Source organism: Cygnus olor, chromosome 1 (assembly GCF_009769625.2).
Source record: "Cygnus olor isolate bCygOlo1 chromosome 1, bCygOlo1.pri.v2, whole genome shotgun sequence".
Taxonomy (NCBI): Eukaryota; Metazoa; Chordata; class Aves; order Anseriformes; family Anatidae; genus Cygnus; species Cygnus olor.
The window spans coordinates 24977843-24999294 of record NC_049169.1 but is presented as its reverse complement, the minus strand read 5'-3'; the positions used below and the strand labels follow the sequence as shown (position 1 = coordinate 24999294).

Below are 21452 nucleotides of genomic sequence, written 5' to 3'. Positions count from 1 at the left end.
AATATTCAAAATGTTATTGATCCTTTTGATCTTTTGTGTGCGTGTGTGTACGCCTGCTGTACATTAAAGTTATAGGAATGTCAAAAAAAAATCAGACCATAAAATGTCAAAATATGTGAACAGCTTATTTTCCTCTGTTGCACCCTACTTCTTTTATACCAACTCTGCCCAGACTGCATTTTTATGATTGAGAAACATCTTATAAAAACCAGCAGACTCTTTAAGTGTAGAAACATGACTGTTATCGCTATAATATTGGAAATTCTTAAATACATCTAGTAATAACTAGATCAGCATGGCTAGTGATGTAAGGCATTTTATGTAGAGCTTTGGAAGAAATTATGGAATCACTTGCTACAGGCATCAAGTAGGCCAGAACGTTTTTGTGTAGCTAACAGGGAACTGAAACACAGATAAAGAAAACCCATCCTACCTTGCAGTGGCTTGGCAAGAGAACAGAAAAGACACATTGCATCTTGTAACCTGGACTGCAAATAGCTCTGAAAGGAAAGGACAGAGGAAATAAATTTGGCAACACTATATATACATGGATCTCAAGTATGGACCATAAAAGGTGTTACTTCATATTATTTAGTAGCATCAGATTAGACTTCAGGTCAAGCTGTTAAATTTAGGACCCCGAGTTGTCTCAGTGTCCCAAAGATCCCATCATCGTTTTTTGGAAAGCTAGCAGATAAAAGTGGTTAATCTCTTGGTCAGCACCTGGGCAGCAGGAGCTGAGGTTCAGGACAGCCTGTTCACAGCCAGGCCTGCCAGTTCCTCCTGGATGGGCATTCCTCCTAGACCGATGTGGTGGTTTTACTCAGGTGGGCAGCTGAGCTCCACCACAACCGCCCTCTCACTCCCCATCCTCAAAGGGAAAGGGGGAGAAAATACGATAGAAAAGGGCTCAAGGGTTGAGACAAGGACAGGGAGACTTCTCAACAGTTATCAAGATGGGCAAAACAGTCTCAGTGTAGGAGATCAGTAAAATTAATTGCCTATTACTAACAAGCAAAGAAGTGAGAAACAAAAGAAACTAAAAACACCTTTCCCTCATCCACCCTCTTCTACCTCCTCGCCCCAAGTGTCGCAGGGGAAGGGGGTATGGGGACTGCGGTCAGTCTACAGCACTTTGTCTCCGCCGCTCCTTCACGGTCACTCTCTGCTCCTGCTCCACGTGGGGTCCCTCCCACGGGATGCCGTCCTTCCTGTACTGAGCCTGCGGGGGCTGCCCACAGGCAGCAGCTCTTCAAGAACTGCTCCCACATGGCTCCGTACCATGGGGTCCATCCCCCAGGAGCAAACTGCTCCAGCACGGGTCCCCCATGGGCAGCAGCTCCCCCCAGACCCCCTGCTCCTGCGTGGGCTCCTCTCCACAGCCTGCAGCTGTGGCCCAGGGCCTGCTCCTGCGGGGGCTCTCCATGGGCCGCAGCCTCCTCCAGGCCACATCCACCTGCTCCACCGGGGGCTCCTCCATGGGCTGCAGCGTGGAGATCTGCTCCATGTGGGACCCATGGGCTGCAGGGGGACAGCCTGCTCCACCAGGGGCCTCTCCACAGGCTGCAGGGGAACTTGTGCTGTGTGCCTGGAGCACCTCCTGCCCTCCTTCTGCACTGAACTGGGAGGCTGTAGGGCTGGTTCTCACTCCTCACTCTCCCAGCCGCTGTTGCACAGCAATTTTTTTCCCTTCTTAAATCTGCTCTCACAGAGGTGCAAACAACCTTGCTTATTGGCTCAGCTCTGGGCAGCGGCGGGTCCCTTTGGAGCTGGCTGAACCTGTCTCTGATCTAACATGGGGCAGCTTCTGTATTCTGCTCACAGAAGCCACCCCTGCAGCCTCATGCTACCAAAATCTTGCTGTGTAAACCCACTACATGCGGCCTGAGGAGGATTCAGACACCTGCAACCTGAAGTGCTGGCCAGCCTGCCCCTTCCCCTGGGACAAGCAGGAGAAATGTGATAAGGCTGGCACGGACAGAGGCTTCCATCCCCAAGGACCACAGGGCTCCAGGTGCCTCCATGGTTGTCCCTCCCCAGCCTGCAGTGCCTCACAGGCAAGAAGGCAGAGAGGGGGACTGCCCCCTTGAAGGATGAAGTAGGCTTAGTTACTGGGGAGCAGAGGAACACTAAAGAAGGATGTGAAGCTGCTAATCATGAGAAACAAACAAACAAACAAACAAACAAACAAACAAAAAGAAAACATGTTTCTGGGAAGAAGAGAGGCTGCTCACACTGTGAGAGAGCATCAGGTCCCGCCAAGGCCTGGTGCAAGAGGCGCGTGCTGTGAGGTGGCAGCCATGCTGGGGCAGAGCCTGCGGGACCATCACTTGCAGGGGAAAATAAAATGATTGTGGGACTCTCATAATAGATGCTATTACCATTTGTTTTAAGCAGAGTGCTTAAGGAGTGACATTGCAAGAGGCTTGGCTTTTGCAAAGACAGGTATGTTTTGGCAGCAGCTTTTATCAGCTGCACACACACACACACAAACACACACACACAAAGTGTTAAAACTGGATGTGAAAGAAGGGTGCACACACAGTGCAGCAAAGCTCAAGGTGGGACTCATGCCAGAGAGCAAACACCCTCAGCTGCACAGGGAGGGACATCTGCAAGACAAGCAGCGATTGCAAGCCAAAAGCCAGACACGAATGTGTCCTGGGCTGCAGTCCCTCAGTGCTTCTCACGTGTCCTTGGTTCACCCTGCAATACTGGCCATTGCAACACACGTGGGATGGAAAATTGGATTTGCTTGCAAAATAGAGCTGGAGGTGTCTCTTTTCACTGATTTTCTTCCATGGTATGAGTGAAATGGAAAGTGGGAAACATCTGGCTGAACAGCCTGTAATGCTATGCAGCAGCGTTGCTCTGGACGAGGCAGTGCCACGGAGAGAGGCAGTTCTGGAGGGGGAACCAGGGCAAGGGCTGGATTTAGGAACAGAGAGGGAGGGAGGAGACCAGGGAAATGGAGAGGAACGGCTGCCAGCAGCTGCTGGAGTTACTCGAGGGGCAGGAAGGAGACAAGATAAGAGAAGAGGAGGGAGGGGTGAAAGCGGGAGAGAAGTAAGTGGAGCAGGCTGAGGTGGGGAAAGGGCACTCAGAGCCTAGCACTAGCTTACTGCAGGACTGATGTGTTTTAAAAGTACTGCAAGGACAGGGAGGACATCTGACCAGGTTACATAATGTAATTCCTGTGACTTCACCACTATTTGTGCTTCTTCCGACCAGCATGTGATCACCATTTGTTTGAATATCCCAATGACTAAAGTAGTTTTGGATTGCACATTTAGCAACTGTACGTAGAAGACTCTGACAGTGTTGTATCTAGATAATTTTCAGGGTCCCCTTGTCAATTACACAGATCCTTTCCACAAGGGATGTTTGTTCTGGAACACAAACAGAAATAGCATTAGGATTTCAGGAGTCTAAAATAGTTTGTATCCCTCGCTGCCATGGAGAAGCTTTCACTTTAGCCAAGTGTAATTTAAAACTGCATCCTGTAGCTGGTGAACAGATGACTGAGACAGTGACTTTAACACTAGATCCCAGGCCTATAAAGAAAATGGACACATCTTGAATGACATTTGTTTATGTCAAAACATCTGTCTCTTTTTTTCCAGCGTGATCTTCTGTGCAAAAATGGTGTGCCTTGTTTGTGTAAAACTTCCTATGTCCAGTGACAAGCTTACTAAAATTAGAAGGCATGGAATGACTTTGTTTGTGAAGCAGATACTGCTGACTGCTGCTAGTTTGAAATTCTTGAACTTGCCAAGAACTAACTTAGCATCCTGAATTAAATCCCTTAAATGCTGGTATGTTTCAATCCTAAAGGTAAATACTTTCCACCAAAAGAAAATCTTGTTTGTTAATGGTGGTTTTATTGCAAAAGAATAGCTAGACAATTCCAGATATTAGTGACCTGTTTCCCACATGGAGCATCCTGTTTTTATGCCTTATATAAGGCAAAAATCCCTGATTATACTATAAATACTTCCCAAAATGTCACTATAAGTTGCTAGTATCTTTTTTGAGAAAAATAATGACTATGTATTATGCTCCTGAAAAGTGTCCTATCTTATGACCACTGTCTTTGCATTGTTTGCTGTAGATCGAAGACTCCATTCTCCAGTACTTTGGAAGCCGTACGAGAAGAGCAATTCTGTATGCACCTCCTGCCCATAGTAAAACTGAGCGTCAGCTTTGCGAGCGCATCCTGAAAAAACATGGATATGCAGTCACAGTCCTTGAAAACAGGAGACTGATGGAAGATCTGAGACATGAGGGCCCTTATCACAGTAAGAATAAATTGACTTAATTAACGCGTTAATTACTAGTTGTTAGCTATCGATCCAGTATTCTTCCACAGAGGTAAAGTTTATACATTCTCAATATGAGTAAGGATACAAACCCTATTCAAACCCTGCCCAGTTATGCAACTAGTTTTTCACAATTAGATGATTCTTATATTAGAAACTTCCTTCTATAAAGATGCATAAGTAATTGAACATAGTCTTGAGAACCAAGTCACATCACTTCAGTTCCTGATGAGTTCACACACTGACTTCATCCATATAATAGCCGAGTGATTTTCAGTAGAGCATTTCATGATACAACAAATATTTGCAATATTTGCTTCTTTCTCATTTTCTCCCTTAAAGAAAAGCTGCATGCATGAAGGTACTCGTTTTCATTATGTAATAGCTTATTAAAGAGCACAATATAGAAGTACCTTTTGACTGTAGATTTATGGTGTAGACCTGTAGAGTGCCTAATAGAGGAGCTTTGGGCACCAGTTATATTTGTTGACCATGTTAAAGTGGTTTTGGACACCTTAAAGGTATGAACTGAAACTGTGATTTCAATTTAATATTCAGTTGGAAGTCAATTTTGGAACTGGAAGGCTTTGAAAAATGTATGCTGGTCACCATTCTGTCAGCAGAAGAGTGTGTTTGGTTATTTCTCATGCTAAAGGGAGTGTCGTTTGTATCATTCAGACTTGCAATAACTTCCTGGGACTACCAGAGAGATCAGTTTTGCTTTGTGTTTTAACCAATCTGAATAGTTTAACAGATGAAAAAAGTATTTATTCAGCATGTTTTAGGCTACTCAAAATTCCACCACAAATTTCAACTGTCTTCAAGAAACTTTCTTGAAAATGCGTTTTCTTGGCAGGCTGCACCAAGTACTAATAAATTGTCTGCACCTTGCTGTCTTCTATTTTAATCTTTTTTCAAAGGCACCTTTTAGTTACTCCATGCCTTGTGTACTTTCCATCTCAGAGTGACAGGACACAACAGGTCTGCAGGCTTCACTAATGTCAAATGGGCCACACAGACAAGGCAGCACCTCTGGGGCAATGTGTATTTCACCATCTATGTGAAATACTTCTGTTTCAAATGGCCACGGAAGTGGGTATGCCAGGCTCATCTAGGCCTTGGAAAAAAAATCACTGTATTAAATTTTGCTACAGTGATCAACTCAGGTTCAGGTTCTGCAATACAGTTTTTTACCCTGCAAACAGTACCTCTGTAGAATTCAACTTAACTGTGGATATTTATATTTTACAGTCTACCTAGTATCAGTATTTCCTGTAGTATTTTTCCAGTAATTAAAGAAAAAAAAAAAAGATAAAAAGATTTTAGGTATTTTCCAGAAACATCCTACAGCTTTCAGCAGAAGTTAGATGTATTGGAAAAAAGTCAGATGCTTTCCAGCTTAAGACAAAGAGTAATGGAATTTACTAATTCCATTTCATGGCAACATAGGTCTGCCTTTAATTTTTCCCTGTTATGTAAGTGCCTAGCTTTAAAGTTATGTTTGAAAAACACAAGTAAGTAAAAGAACATGTCTACATACCGAACCAATGATCTTTTCTTAGAATTAAACAAGTTATGCTTGGAGTTATTTTTCTTTGCCAGTAAATGAAGGGTTTTACTGTTCTGGATGGGATAGAACTTGATAAACCATGTTTTGGAGAAGGGTATTTTGAGCTATGCTTTGTCATAACATTTTCCTAATAGGAGTACTATAATTTATTTAAAATGTGCTCCTTGGAACCTCTATTAAAAAGATACAGATAAAGGACTGAGAAACACAGATCACTAGTGTTACAAAAAATCTATAAAATGTTATTCCTTCTTACTTGGTATTATTTTGCAGCTCTACCTGGTGCTTTTATTTTTGTGCAGTTTCAGTGCAGTCCATCTTACTCACGTATTTTGAAAGTTCAGTCTGATTTCGAAAGGATTTTTTGTTTAGAATGGCTGTGAGCCAAGAGTCTAGCTGAAGTCATATATGGAAAAAAAATTCCCCACAAAACATTCCTAACTTTTTTGTGCTGGCCTACTATTAATTCTGGGACCAGTTCTGCTCCTGTTTGAAACTGAAGTGTGACAGCTCTGCACACTGATCTTCCAGAGAGAACCTCCACACTGGGGTTGCAGCACTGTTTTGAATTTATCACTGCCAGATGGAAACATCAGGGGAATAGTTTTCTTCAGTGGAATTTTTTTTGTTTCTTTCAGACCAACCAAAACATTTTGAGATTCGGTAACTGGCGGGTAGTTGGCTAAAAAGGAAAAGCATACCTTCTTTTTTATTTCTTTTTTCCAGGCAAAGAGACTGTGGTTTATGGGTTTCCTATGAAAAATCTGTATAGACGCTTTCTGCAGTCAAGTACAACTTATTAAAACCCCTAATTTTCACTGAAAAATACTTCTGTCAGTAAATTCTTAAGCAGCTTTGCATGAGTAAAAAGTAGCTGTGCTTTCCCTGTTCCTTTCCAATTAAACCCACATGGAGGGAAAAGCCCACGGACTGATGATACCTGTGCCTGCTCTGAGCTGCTTTCAGTCTTCCTTTTGTGGCAACCTTAAATGAGCTGGTTTTGCTGTAAGGTTTAACATATCTCAGTCTGCTGCTGGGATGGAGATAGGAAGATGCTCCTGTTTTGGTAGCAGATGACGGGGCAGTCAAATTTTGTAGGGAGCTGGGACTGGTACCTCGCGCATGCAACTGCTGCTGGGGTAGACCTGTTTAGGCATGGTGAGTATCCCCAGTATCTGCGATAACTTCGTAGCAAAGCAGGCAGTTAAAATAAGGTTGGATAATAGCTGATCATAAAGATACCCGGTTGTATAGGCAGGTGTGTTTCATGTCTTGTTCCTTCCTTCCTCCTCCTTTCCTAAAATACAAGAATCTGCTCATACAGGCAGAGCCTCTGGAACAGGTTCTGCTTTTTCCACAGCCTTGGAGGGGGTTTGAAACTGGTGTCATGCAGCCTCACAGAAAAGAATAGTTCAGAATCAGAAGAAAGAGTGAGAAATCCCCACACCTCTGAGCTTTCTCCTTAGGAGGTTTGCCTGCCTTCCCTCAGCCCAGAACAGAGTGTTTTTGTTCTATCAGAGGTGAGTGGGATGGGCCACCTGGGTTCAGAGCACACTTAGGTTCTCTCAGAGTAGTAAATGCTAGAGAAGAACCTTCCAAATATTTTCCAGAGTCTTCTGCCTTCTTTTCTGTCCTCCCATCCTAAGAAGCTCTCGTCTCTGGGGCCACAGGAAAAAAAAAAAGAAAAAGGGTCTGTGGATCCCTATGGCTCTGTGATGCTCTGCCAACATTTTCACAGTGTTTTTCCCAAGGAAAATTTTATTTCAGAAATTTGTGGCACCAAAATGCCTTTCTGCCTTCCAAAAATAATGTTCCATAATTGCTGACTGCTGTCTGAATCTTTCCTGAACTCCATACTTTCCTCACATGACATCTATGAAATAAAAGAAAGAAGGAAATGAACTACTTATATTTTTCTTTTTGGAGCTGTCAGAATTTCTGTCCTCTGTTCCATATGCCTGACTTTTTTGTCAGTGGTGACCCTCCCTTGATAGGCATCTACTTCATTTCTCAATTCTTCACCTTTACTAATACTTATGCAAAGCTCAGAAAATTTCAGGCTCTGAAAAACATGTGCAGCTGTATGCTGCAAAGATGGCCAGACAGTTTAAAATTCATTCTGCAATAACATACAAAATTCTGTTACAGCTAGCCTTTGGAACTGAAAAGATTCTGCACAGCCTTGATGATAGCTGGCCATGGGAAAAAGCACACCTATTCAGGCTGCTGGCAAACTGAGTGCACTGTAACACTATCTGCTCCCTGCCACATTAGAGTTTTAATTTGAATAATTTGGTGAAAGTTTGTGCAATTGCAGTGGATAACTTAAAAAAAAACACATATCATAAACCATTTCCATAGTATTGATTTTACATTATTTCCTATTTTTAGAATACTACAGTGAACTCTTTGAGCTTTACTAAGGCTTCTGTTTGCAAGTTGAGTGACATCCAGCAATGATGAAATTTTAGCCAAACTGTTACAAAGATTGTTATAGTACACATATTGATTTGTTTTTGTTTTTGTTTTCTGATTTATTGTTCCGTGGGATAACCCATCTTAGCTTTGGTCAATATTTGCCTCCTGGGTCAATAATTCTTGATATTTATTTCAGCTGAAATCAATACTAGCTTCATGTCATATTCATTCATATGAGATTGTTTGGTGTAGATCATGTACTATCCATATCCTAAAACTTACATATATTGCAATGTGTATTGGATCTGAAGTTATTTCCTATTTCCTGACTTTATCAGTATGATTGCATTGAACTCGGTTCTGTTTTTTGCCATTTTGAGAGCATGCTGTGTTTACTTGGCTGCGTAAATTAAGCCCTGCTTCCAGCCACTGACTATGAGGATGATCTGGCTTTTTGCAGATGTGGGAGTGGTGCTTGGGTGGAGCTGCTCAGGAAGGGATGAGTGAGGCAACAGACCAGTGTGAGCCAATGCAAGTGAATCTTGGCTCTTCCCTTTATGTGCTAGGGTCAAGAGATTTGTCTGGCATTTAAGGTGGCATCCCATAGCATTACTTAGATATTACAGCAAGTAGAGCATAAAGCGTCATTGCTAAAACAGTCTATGTTCAGACATAACTCATTCTGCTATAAAATGCTGATTTGAGGAGTGCTGATTTATTCCAGCGGGTATGGTTTTTGCTGCCTCCATCCTTGGCTCTCTACAGAGCACCCTGGTGCTTTCTTGCACCCCCTGGTTGCTCCTTGGAAAAGGTGCTTTGTGGGGAGCATCAGGAAGCGTGAGCCTGCAGGAGCAGGCACAGGTGTGCAGGGGATGTGGAGTGCTGCTAGCTGTGGGTTTCTGACTCTCTCTGGGTGGTGCATGACTGGAGAAGCAGTTGGGGACAGATGAAAGAAAATTCTGCCTTGACTATGAAAAAACTTTTTCCAAATCAGTCATCATCATTTTTTTTTTAATTTTGGTTTGTTGAGTGTTCTTTGGAAAAATTGCTTTTTAAAGAAAATCTACGTTTTCCACAGGAAGAAAATGTCTGTGTTTGTGCACTTCTATTCACACTAGGCCTAAGAGGCAGAGAAATATTACCACACCAGCATTAGAGAAGCAGAAACAAGGTTAAAAGCCATATAAGTCACTGTCACAACCAGGATGAAACTACATGCTTCTCGATGTATATTATTATGTTGTTACTTTAGCATATTGTATCACCTCTAGTACTCCTCACTGCTCATACATTTGACCAGAGGCCAAATCAGCAGAAGAAAGAGCTGAATTGCTGACATCTGGCCAGCAGCAAGGTAGGAACTTGTAGAAGTGTTACTTCTTAAGTGCATACTTTCCTTAGGGCTCCTAATTAGTCTAGAGAATAAACTACAGCCATGGGTTTCAGAGGCCCCTAAGGCCATGTCTGGTGACTGTCAGGCATTCACTTTTTGTTTTCCAGGACTTACTATATCAGCAAATGTAGTGAGAATTAGAAGGGTTAGAGACAGGAGGACACAAAAATGTTCTTAAATGAGTATGAAGACTGAGACAACTGGGGGAACATATTTGCTAACAAAAAATGTGAAAAAGGCTGCTGCTAAGGAAGAAAAAAGAATAATCTGTACTTTGTGTCCATAGTAAATAGGTCATAATGTAATATAACAACTGAAAATAGTTTAGATACTAGGAAAGCTTTTTGGGGGTAAAGCCAGTGAAGTAATCACAAGCATTCCCTGGAGCTGTGGAGCATCAGTTCTTAAAGGTCTTTAAAAAAATAAGTAAGGAGATTTTATTGGGTCAAGTGTGTTCCCTTGTGGGGAAACAAGATGGACTCATAGACCTCTTGAAGTTTATTGACTAGCCACAAGAAAATGAGGTAGATAAGAAACTGAGCAGGGAAAATGCATTGATTTCTAAACCAGGTGGAGAGATTCCAGGTACAAATCACCTGTGACTCAGGGCTTTAACTGAGGAACAAGCAACATGTAGTTTGCAGCATCTTCTTCTGCATCTTCTTAAAATGCAAAATTTCTTGAAGGAAGGGAGGAAGGAAGGAAAAGAAAGAAAGAAAAGAAAGAAATAAAGAGAAAGAAAGAGAAAGAGAAGGAAAGAAGGAAAGAAAAAAGAGAGAAGAAAGGAAGAAAGGAAGAAAAAGGAGAGAAGAAAGGAAGAAAAAGGAGAGAAGAAAGGAAGAAAGGAAGGAAGGGATGTCTATGAAAAAATATTCCTGAAAGGAGTGGAGATAAGGGAAGGGACCAAAATCAGTGGTGCATATGGTTAGGCCGGCTAAAGTTGGAGAAGGTAGAAAGCAAATGACATATTCTGAAATACAAATAGTTTTCATGGGTTGGTATGTAAAAATCAGTCCTAAGAGAACCAAATTTCCTCAAGTGAGTGGTTATCTGTGGAGTTTGAAATTCATTAACAGGAATAGGTAGCATTAGTTCTAACTTCCATTTCATTTTTTACTTTTCATTGTTCAGAGTTAGTAAGAAATATGATTTGCTGTTTTCTACAGCCTCAGACAAGTTTCCATGAAATCCAACTAACTTTAGCAAACAATTATAAAGAGTAAAGGCCTCAAGGAAAATTGCTGGTGTGTTCTGTAAACATCTGGTTGCCATTTTCAATTACAAGGACCAACCCACTGAAGGAAGCAGTTTAGTTTTTTTGGAACAGAAATGAGACACTGGGGTTTTTGTTCTTTTTCATGGTGGAGAGTAAAGGAAATGTCAGGAATAGAGAGGTCACTAGATGCTCAGCTTTTATAAATACAAAAGTCTCTGAGAAAATTAAAGTAAATTGAAATCAGGTTCTGAAAGTGTAAACAATCCTGTGGAGGTAAGGTTAAATAAGCAGGACTCGAGATCCTAGCATGCCAGCAAAAGCACAAGATCATTCCATCATAAATAAGCCATTTAAAATATTGTGCCAAATAATAATGGTGAGGCTAGCCACAGAAGTATGTTGTGTGTTACAATACAAATACATGCATATACACATATCTAGCAGATGTAATTGCTTTTCCAAAAATCATTTTGGTTAATTCTTGGTACAAACAAGTATACAGTATACAAAACAGTTGGTTTCTTAATGCAAAATATATGTCATGTGAGTCCTGCACAAGGTTTTGACAAGTAAAACATACATTTCAGAGGCATTCTTTTTGTATGTTGTTAAGCAAGGAATTCCTTAAACTAGCAAAATACTTAGAAATGTGGTTATCCTCAGAGCATACTGAATTACAAGCATACTTAACGTTTGTTAAATTTGTTCGGCTTCCTTAAAATGATAGTTTGTATAGTTTTAGGAAAAAAAAAATGTATACCAGAAACATGAACTGTCTTGATCATTTTTTAATTTTGCTTTTTGAAATTAAGCCTGGCTATTTGCTACGCAGTTGAAACTGGCTGCCTAATCTCATGCCACAGGCATCATTGGTTGCAACACAAGACAGATTAGTTTCTGGCATACCCAGATAAATGCTGTTCTCTAGCGTGATGCCGTGGTTTCTTGTTAGACAATGTAAAGGCATTGTATATTTTTCAGAACAATATGTATTCTCCTTCCTAATTATTAGCAGAACATATTCATGTTTTCTAGCAGAAAAGCATACAAGCTGTTTCTTTGTATCATTAAAATAAACCCTCTGTAGAATTGTACTAAAAACTCTGGTTCAAAAGCACTCTTTTCCTTGAGGAGGAGAAATTCTTTATTTGTTCATTAAAAAAAAAATAATGCATGGACATTGAACTTTCTAAAGTTAAAAACAAAAGATAGCATTTAGTCATAAAGTTACTGAACATATCTTTCTTTGAATGCTCTTTTTAGTCATGTAAACAGAACATACAGTCCAACGGAGAGTGGCATCTATTGAGCTGACATAGAATTTACAATAATTAAAATACTACACACCGATTACTCAGTGAGCTAAAATTAAAACTTTGCTGGAATAAATTATGTCATGTTAATAGAATCTGAAAAACACCAGTGTCCAGGCAGATTAACACGGCCAAGGGAAAGCAACAATGTGCAAGTCCACTGAAAATGAAGAAATATGAGATTAAGGGGTAGGTATACAAGCTTTTAAATGCATGTGTCTATTCTCAAATGTCATATGATGATCTAATATAAGTGCTGGGAGAAGCCTTGCCAGAAGCCTGCAGCAGTCCCGTCAGAGTAGTCTCTCCAAGGCACTGTTGCGTTAGTGCTGCCCAGTGTTTGGGCTGCTGGAAGCTGTGCACCCTTTCTGAGGCACTCCCTGGCTGTGAGCCTGGGTCAGCTGTGAGAAATGCGGTGTCTTTTATCATTGTGCTCCCATTTTAGGTAGAGGCATTCACATACCTCTGAAACCAAACCAACATGTTTTGTGTTTGTTTGCTTGCTTGTTTTTTACTGTAGCTGCCATGGCTTTTGTTGGGTCAACAAAAAATATAAGCAAAAAGCTTATATGCTGTGTGTGCCTTCACTGTAATTTGCAACCAGCCCACTCCATTCCTAGGTTCAGATTCCAACTTTCTCCAGCTGCATCCACTTTCAGCTGACAGTTCTTTTGAATGCTGCATCCCCAAAATGTTCCAGACATCAAAAGTGCAGTAGCCACCCACAGGTTAAAACATGTTTCTGAACGTTTCGTGCACCATAATATTGCTACAGTGGCTTATTTTTCATAAAATGGAAACCTTTCCTTCATGACAGGAATGATAATTCTACCATTTTGATGGTCATTATACTCCCTCAAAGTTGCTTTTCAATGAAATATTGAATATTCTTTTACTCAGCCCCTGAGGTTGTCCATTTGGATGTAGTCCTAGTTTGCACAGATGGTGAAGTGAAAGGAAGCTTTTCTGACCTACTCAGAAACCAGAATTAACTACCCCTTAGTTTACAGTTGGTCATAAGAGCTTTCGTATTTCTGGAAAAAAAAACAAAAACAACAACAACAACAAAAAATAACACCTCATACAGAAAACTGACACCTCATTGATTAGAAAGAAAAAAATATTGTGATTAATTTCTAGCATTTTTGGCAGGCTCATTTCCTTAGAAAACAATGTCCATTTTTGACAGTAAAGGGACAAAATATGGAAGGGACTGTGATTAAAAAGTAGCAAAAGAATAGGATTTGAAATGAAGATGAGCAACCTTAACTGGCAGCAAGATTAAAAAATAGGCGTTTTCTCAGTGGTGCCTCACTAAGTAAAAATTATTCAGATTATGACAGAGGGAAGATCATGCTCAGTGCTGAATGGTATGCATTTTGGAAAGCTTTAAACAAATGATTCAAGGCATAAAGTGTTTCTATAACAAGCTCATTGTTGTAATGACTTTGTTTCTGACATTTGCAGTAATGCTGTCCAAAATAAATATTTAGCTACAAAGAGGAGTTTCATTTTTAATTTATAACAACTACTAAAAATGTGTATGTACATAGAATGTACTGGGCTTTCTTCTACATTGTGTAAAACAAGATAAATATGGCATAACCACAGTTATTTTACATCTGACAGTAGGACTACAGCTCTATTGATCAGGTTTTGGAAAAAAGAAATCTTAGAGGAAAATGGTAAAAGCAGGCAAAGCTACTTTTTTCTTTATTTTGAAGAAAACCACTGTTCCTACTTTTTTATTTTTATTTTTTTGGTAACAAGGGAAAATAGAAAATCTATCACCATATCCAAGTATTTTGTTGAACAGGTAGATAAACAAAATAAGAGCAAGACCCAGCTGTTTTAGACTAGATCAAGAAGTAATTATCTGCCTAAATGGGACTTTAGCATTTAAATATATATTTTTTTTCCATCTGGCTTCTCTTATAAAAAGAAAACTCCAGTTTTTACAATGTCAGTAACACTAATTATCACTGGGAGCTTTCTAGAAGTCAGTCTTCAACAAAAAATAATTGAGGTAATTTTCTTTAAAGAGTGGGCTGAAGACAAGGACTTTAAATACAGAGTCTGGCACATGTTAAGCCCATTTGCTCTTGGAATTAAGCGTTACAGCTTTAAAAAAAAATAAAATAGAAGATCTTTGGAGAAAGTTCTAGGAACAGAAAGAAAAAAGTACTGGTATAGAATGTAACTGTAGACCAGTTAGGTTGCCCAATTTGTGACAGGATGAGGTGTGAAGTAGGAGAAAGCAGATTTTTCCCCTTCTCTACCCAGCTCCATGGCACGTCTGACTTACATGCTATATGTTACAGTACATGTTTTCTGCTCATATAACACTGTGGCATTTCCTGATGACCTTCAAAAGTGAGAGGTCTGACCATATATTTCTTTAAAATGTTTGGAAAGAAAATTTTAACTCCCTTGTTAGAGTTCATGTTCCATGGATGCGCTGCAAGGTAGTCGTGATGATGTGCGTTTCACCTACTTTCACCACCACATGGCATGCCAGGTGAGTAGAGCTGACAGGCAGCACAGGGTGCTTCAGAGAAATCAGTATCTATGTTGGAAAGTGCCCTCACATTAGCCATGACTTAATTATTGCATTGTTGTGTCTTCTCTGGCTTTGGCTAGCTCATAAATAAAATGAGTCAAATCCCTAGTCCTGAGGACAAGTGATGCCATGTGGCTCACATCCATGTATCTAAACTCTTTTTTCTCTGACTGAGGGTGGCCTGCTCTCTGCTGGGTTTCAGGAACTGTCACAGGCTTGAGCTTTTCTCCTAAACTATGCCTGGGGCATTGCATGGCCACCCAGGGAGAAGAAAACAAACACAGCAGATGACTGCAGGCCAGTGGTTGGGCCTGTGTCCTCTCACTGCTTAGTTTAGCCATTCTCTGCTCCCTAGTTCCTCTTCTGCAATATTTTGGTCGTTTCCTGCCTCTTGGGTATTAAGGAATCCGACACATTAATGAGTATTTTCTGTCATAGGATGCCCAAATGATGTAAATGCAGTTATTAAGGGCAGACATTCAAACTTTAAAGTGTGTCTTGGTTTCTTGCAGAGGTGATCAAACACCATCCTTTTAACATTGCAATTGTAATCTTAACTTGTTTGAATTAGAACGAGATAGGGCATTAAAACAAACAAACCCATCTACTCCCTAGCTGCTTGCCCTGTGTCTCCTCTATGTCCATGGAAGGGAAGAGGCAATCTTCTCAGCTCTAGCACTGTTTTTTCCCATTAAAGTCAATGATGAATTCTCATGTGATCATTCAGAGAGCTTCTCAGTTCAGGTTCCTCAGGTTTTCAGTCCTGTGGCAAAGATTGGTAGAAAAGTTGGAAGTGAAGGGATAGATGGAAAGTATACTCAGACTGGCGGTTTTCTTTCTCGGGCAGAACTCCTTCACCCCAGGCACAACTTGCCCACTGAATCGTTTTTTCCCACCCCCGCTAGCTCTTTCCATTTGTTGCCTGCACCTCTCTACACACCCAGACCCTTTCTTGTAAGAGTAGCAGAATCAGCAGCTTTGGTCATATTCTAGTGTCGAAGATGCCTCAGTACCTCTCAGTTTTGTTGTAGCTCCTACTCACACACTCATCCAAGTTAGAGATTCCCAAGTCTGGCAACCAGCAGAGGTGAGGCTGCTGCTGCTCCATGCCCCAGCTCCATCCAGCAGTGATGCTGCACATGTGTTCCCATGGGGCACACGCACATGGACACACCTACACACCCTGGCTGTGCACGCACACGTGGCTGGCTGCAGACAGCAGTGCACAGGGACACACTCAGTGCTCATGCAGACACAAGCGGTGCCTGCAGCCTCACCTACCCACCAGTGCTCACTCACCCACCCGCCCTCGCTCGGCTGCTGCCACCCCAGACACATGGGGCTCTGAGCCCTGGTCCCTTCCAGCTGCAGCACCCAGAGCTCCAGGCACACACTTGCACACAAGATCCCCACAGCCAGGAAGAGCTGGAAATGCAGTTTTATGAGAAGACAGTGCAGGCTGTTGATAGGTACTCAAAAGCCGTGACAAGCACTGTTTTCAACTTTCATTTGACTCACTTACTCATGATGTATCCTTCCACTTGATAACTGTATGCTGCTTTTTCACATGACTTTGCCTTAGGGTGTGCAGAACAGTGATACTAAATTCTTTCCTGGATGCAGTCCCAAGAATTATTTGTCAGAGTAGCTTGGATCAAGTAGCAGTGAGGGTTATCCAAAGGGAATTGTGTCAGGCAGAGGATTTTTCCTTGGCACAGATCAGAATGTAACTCTTCCTTCTTCTTCTTTGAGGCTTGGAGAACAGAGTACCCACATCCTCACTGCATGGAGCTGTGTGGTTCTCTGCCCTTCCCTGTACAGGGCAGAGTTCTTCTCTCCCTCAAGCCATGAATCTCTTCCTTCTCCCTTAGAATCATAGAATATCCAAGTTGGACCCCAAAGGACCACCCAAAAATAAATAAAATAAAATAAAAAGAAATCATATCATATATCTAAGAGCACTGCTTCTAGAACACTGTTACTGAGAGTGTTTGCTTCTTAAACTCCAGCAGCTCGGTGCTGTGACCACTGCCCTGGGGAGCCTGTCCCAATGCCTGACTACCTCTGGGTGCAGAACCTTTTCTTTGCACCTCCATGCAGCATGGAGCTGAGGCCTTCCTCCTGGTGTGGGATGGATCCCCCCTCTTTCCCACCAGCAAAGAGCAGAGAATCACTCCTCTGGTGCCATTTATTTAAGGATACAATTTATCTGCATGCTTATTTTCAAATAATTGCACTTTAAAAGAGATGTGGGTTATCCCAGAGGTGGGATGCGCAGACTCTTCCTTCCACGTCCTTGATGAGAAAATCTGGTGATGCTTTGATTTCTTGTCCTTGGTCAGAGTGTGTCCCACTGCCACCTCTCCTGCTCAGCCCCAAGCCCTGCTACCAGAACAGGGACATTGTTTTGCTATTGCCTGTAACAGATGCAGCACATGGACAATAACTTCTTAACTACAGAGCTACCCTCACCATGAGTTTCTTCATCCCAATCCAATCCTTACATATCTCAACTGCATGACCTCCAGCCTCCCCACATCACATCCTCTCCTTCCATTTTTTTCTTGGCTCTTCATCCCAGTCCATCTTCAGTGGCCTGGTTAATATCCATCTGGCCTTCCTGACAGAGAGTTTCCTTCTACATCTTCACAGCTGGTAAGGAAGCACCCACACAAGTGGATTAGCTGAGCTGTGGCAGATCTGTCACAGCTACATGCTTTAGCTATTTACTGAGCACTTCTGTCCCAGAGAAGGTTAGGTCTCAGTCCCACTCTGCTTTCTTGTCTGAGTGAGAAACATGTCTAGCAGCTTTGTCTGTGGTGACATACATGATGTGTAAAAATACATATGGAGTAAGAATTGCAGCATTTGGGAACAGCTAGGGATGTAAACCTTTATAGCCTGCATACAAATAGAGGATATTGTACTGGATAACTAGACATTTTTGGTTTCACCGAGGCTTGCTGTGCAGAAAGTACCCATATGTGGAGACCATTCCAGAGTCCTCTGAATATTCATCCAAAGCACTGTGTGTAAGCACAGAAGTGGAATAACAGGCTTGAGTGTTTGAAATGCCCTGATGTGTTTGCCATTGGGTCAGGACTACATATTTTCCTTCTGTTTGCTATTGAACTCTACTGTAGCTCGCAAAGAATTCTAATAGCATATTTTCATAGCTTGAGTTCACAGATTATTCCATGATAAAAAATACAGGTTGCAAGAGTTACAATCTGAAATAGAACTCAGCAGAGAATTATTCTTAGCCTGACACTACCTCTCCTGATAAACTAAGAACCATCTAATGCACCTGTTTTACATGCTGCAGTACTCCTTGCCCCAAAGCTGACTAAATCAACTATTGAATGTACTTTACTTACTTTTATTTCCAGTAGTCTGTTCACTCTTTGGTTGCACAGAAAAAAAAAAAAAACAAAACCACCACCACCAACAACAAAAAAACAACAACAACAACAAAAAACTGAGCCAAGGTAAAACCCTGATCATCCCCAAGGGGGCTGAATAATGACTGTCCTCAGGATTCCTCTAGCCTTTCCCTGGCATCCATACAGCACCCATACAAAGTGTTTCGTGAATGAACTGGCTGTGTCTAACAATCTCAGCCTCATACATAGAGTGTTTTTTGTTGTTGTTTTGGTTTGGTTTGGTTTTTACACTTCTAATATTTCACTGTAATTAATACGTAAAAAGATTTCAGCCTAATTTGACTAGTTAAACAGGTGGTTACTGGGCATTATGTACATATGGTACAGTCAGTCTCAACAAGTAGCACGGAACATGCTGTGTGAAACAGTGAAAGCTTTACACGTGGAAAGATGAACAGCTGCCTTTCAGACCAGTTCAGAAAATATCAGAAACATGACCATCTTTTCCTACGCTATCTTCACTTATCAAAGTGATCATTTCTTCATTGTGGTGGTAGTGAGTTCAAACTGGTGATAGCTCATGACTATCAAGCGCCACATTTAAAGAAAAATGTAAATACCTCTGATAACTAATTCTTTAATTCCTGAAAACCTAGAGATGAGACATTCCTTTAGGAAGAGCCCAACACACAAAACAGGGATACTAAAATCTTTTTAAATCCCAGATTATTAACAAAGAGAAAGCATTCAGTCCAACAAGCAGCATTCTGATCTTTACACAAGTGAGACGGCCGAGCTGCCATAACCAGAAATAGGCTTCAAAGGATATTTTACCCTGGAGCACCTTCAGTCAAGCTCAGATCTTCAGAGGTGTGGAATTCCCACATCCCCCAAAGAGCCTGCCTAATGCTGCTGCCCTGTGAGATGCTGGGGGACATAAAATCCAGCCTAGTGTAGAGAGCCAGGCAACAAGGCTTTAATTTTGTCTTTCAGACATCTGGTAGCTCTTCTACTCTATACTCTTGACTACCAAATTGTTGGCTCCCTATAAACTGATTATATTGCAGGGCTGCAGCCTGCTTTATAAGATGTTTCGGTCTGTCATTGCAAATCTGGATTTGTGCACAAACAGCTACTTCCATAAGTAAGTGCTTCCTCACCAAACTCAGTTCAGTCTGTGCTCCCTGACCGTCCAGGAGCAGTGTTTTTTTGTTTTTTTTTTTTTTTTTTTACCCTCTACAGACTATGAGGAGCCATGATGCTTGACACTAAAACTTGCATTCATTGTATTTTTCCTTAAAGATCAGGATTTCAACATGCCAAAAATATGTTTGTATTGTTTAATATTTTATAACCTGAAAGAATACCTCTTTCTGAAAAACTTGTTTTCAAGTCCATACAGCGTAGAGTTGCCTGAAAATATGTTTCAAATAGAGCAGAAGGGAAATTCTTTTAAAAATATGTCATGTATAAATCCCAGGATTTCCCTTGGCAGAAGTTCTATAGCCACCTAAAGTAACTTATTCCAGTACTTCATTCTTGCACTTAGAAATTTTTCTTTATATAATCTTTACTATGAATTAGAGAGGACAATTGATTTCAGGTAAGTAAATATTTATTCTATGAGAAAGACATCTCCTATCTCCTTCACCTTATTTTAGAGAAAACATTAAAAAAAATAATTCTTTTGATCTTCATCATGGTTCACGTGTGTGATGGATTGACCCCAGACAGCAACTGAGCACCCAGCAGCCACTCCTTCCCTCCCACTGCAGCAGAATGGGGGAGTCAATCAGAAGAGCAAAAGCAAGATAAAGACAGTTTAGTAAGTGAAGGGGGGAAAAAAATGGTGTGGGAGGAATAAAAGTGATGCAAAAGGCAATCACTCATCACTTCCCACAAGGAGAACGATGCCCAGCCATTTCTCAGAGACTGGAGGTTATGTGGTATGGGGCATCCCTTTGATCAGCTGGGGTCAGATGTCCCAGCTGTGTCCCCTCCCAGCCTCCTGCCCACTCCCAGCCTACTCACTGGGGGTCAAAGTGAGAAACAGAGAGGGCACTGGCACTGTGCAAGCTCTGCTCAGAAGCAGATAAAACATTGGCATATTTTCACACTGTTTTAGGCACAAATCTAAATCACTGCACCATATTGGCTGCTAGGAAGATAAACTACATCCCATCCAGAACCAGTACAAGGTGTTCCAAAACCTATGTGGTTCTTGTAACCCTTCACCGAAACCATACTTTCCAAAACTGAGGAACAGTGTTACTGGTGGGATGTGACCAACACCAACTGGAGCAGAATGGTCACCTCCCGTTTCTTGTCACCTCCTGTTTCTTGTATATAGCATTCATAACCAGGTTTGGTTGCAGCTCGTGATGTCTGCAAGGTTACAATTGTAATGAAAAGGTCTCTATTATTTAGAATTCTGTGTGGCATGGAATAAATTCAAACTACAATTCTTAGGGGGGAAATTCAGCTCTTTCAGTCCCCATAAATCTTTACCAACAACTCAAAGGTTATTTGTCTTTTTTACAACGGTATTATATTGTTGATACAAATACAGTTTATGAATCTGGCCCTTTTCTGCAGTAGTGCTCTCTGGCCATTTGTATCTGTCCATCTGATTTTTCCATCTGAATTATGTCACTTTGAACTTGTTTTGAATTTCCTCAGGTTGAATTGAGCTAATTTATCAAAATCATTTTGAATTCTGATCATGTCTTCCAAAGTGCTTATTCTTCCTCTAAACCTGTTGTCATTTGCTATTTATAAATACACTTGCTATTCCATCATTCAATTTGTTAATGAAAAACTTGAACATAACTAAGTGTACAGTGGGGATTTCTGAAGTTCTGCTGCAAAAATATCCACTGTGACACTGTAGATTTTATTTTTTCAAATAACTATGCACTCACCTTATGTTATGTGGAAACACTGTCAAAAGACTTACTGAAGTCAAATCGTTTCATTGCTACTATTTCCTCTTTATTCACTAAATCAGTTACTCCATCAGAAGAAATTAAACTGGTTTTATGTGATGTGTTCTTGACAAACCAATGTTTCTTGGCTGTTTCTTATCTTATTATCCTGTACTGCTTATAAATTGGTTATTTTTAATAGTGATGGTGGCAACAGAGTGCAAAATTGCAAATTGACTAGAAACTAAAATAAAAATAAAGCTGACTGGCCTTTTCATTTCCCAGCTTAAATGAAGTACAGAAAGACAAGCATAAACGATGAAAAATGTATTTGATTTTCAAAGTTCATTCATTTC

General features: G+C 41.0%; 1 protein-coding gene across 3 annotated transcripts in view; it reads left to right on the top strand.

Annotated features, from left to right (window-relative positions):
• The window catches only part of CPED1 (cadherin like and PC-esterase domain containing 1), a 151914-nt gene that overhangs the window by 8450 nt on the left and 122012 nt on the right, over positions 1–21452 (top strand). For all 3 annotated transcript variants that reach the window (XM_040549972.1, XM_040549956.1, XM_040549965.1), the window contains one exon: positions 4112–4298. In XM_040549972.1, the coding sequence (XP_040405906.1) occupies positions 4112–4298 (187 nt within the window). The remainder of the gene's footprint in view (positions 1–4111; positions 4299–21452) is intronic.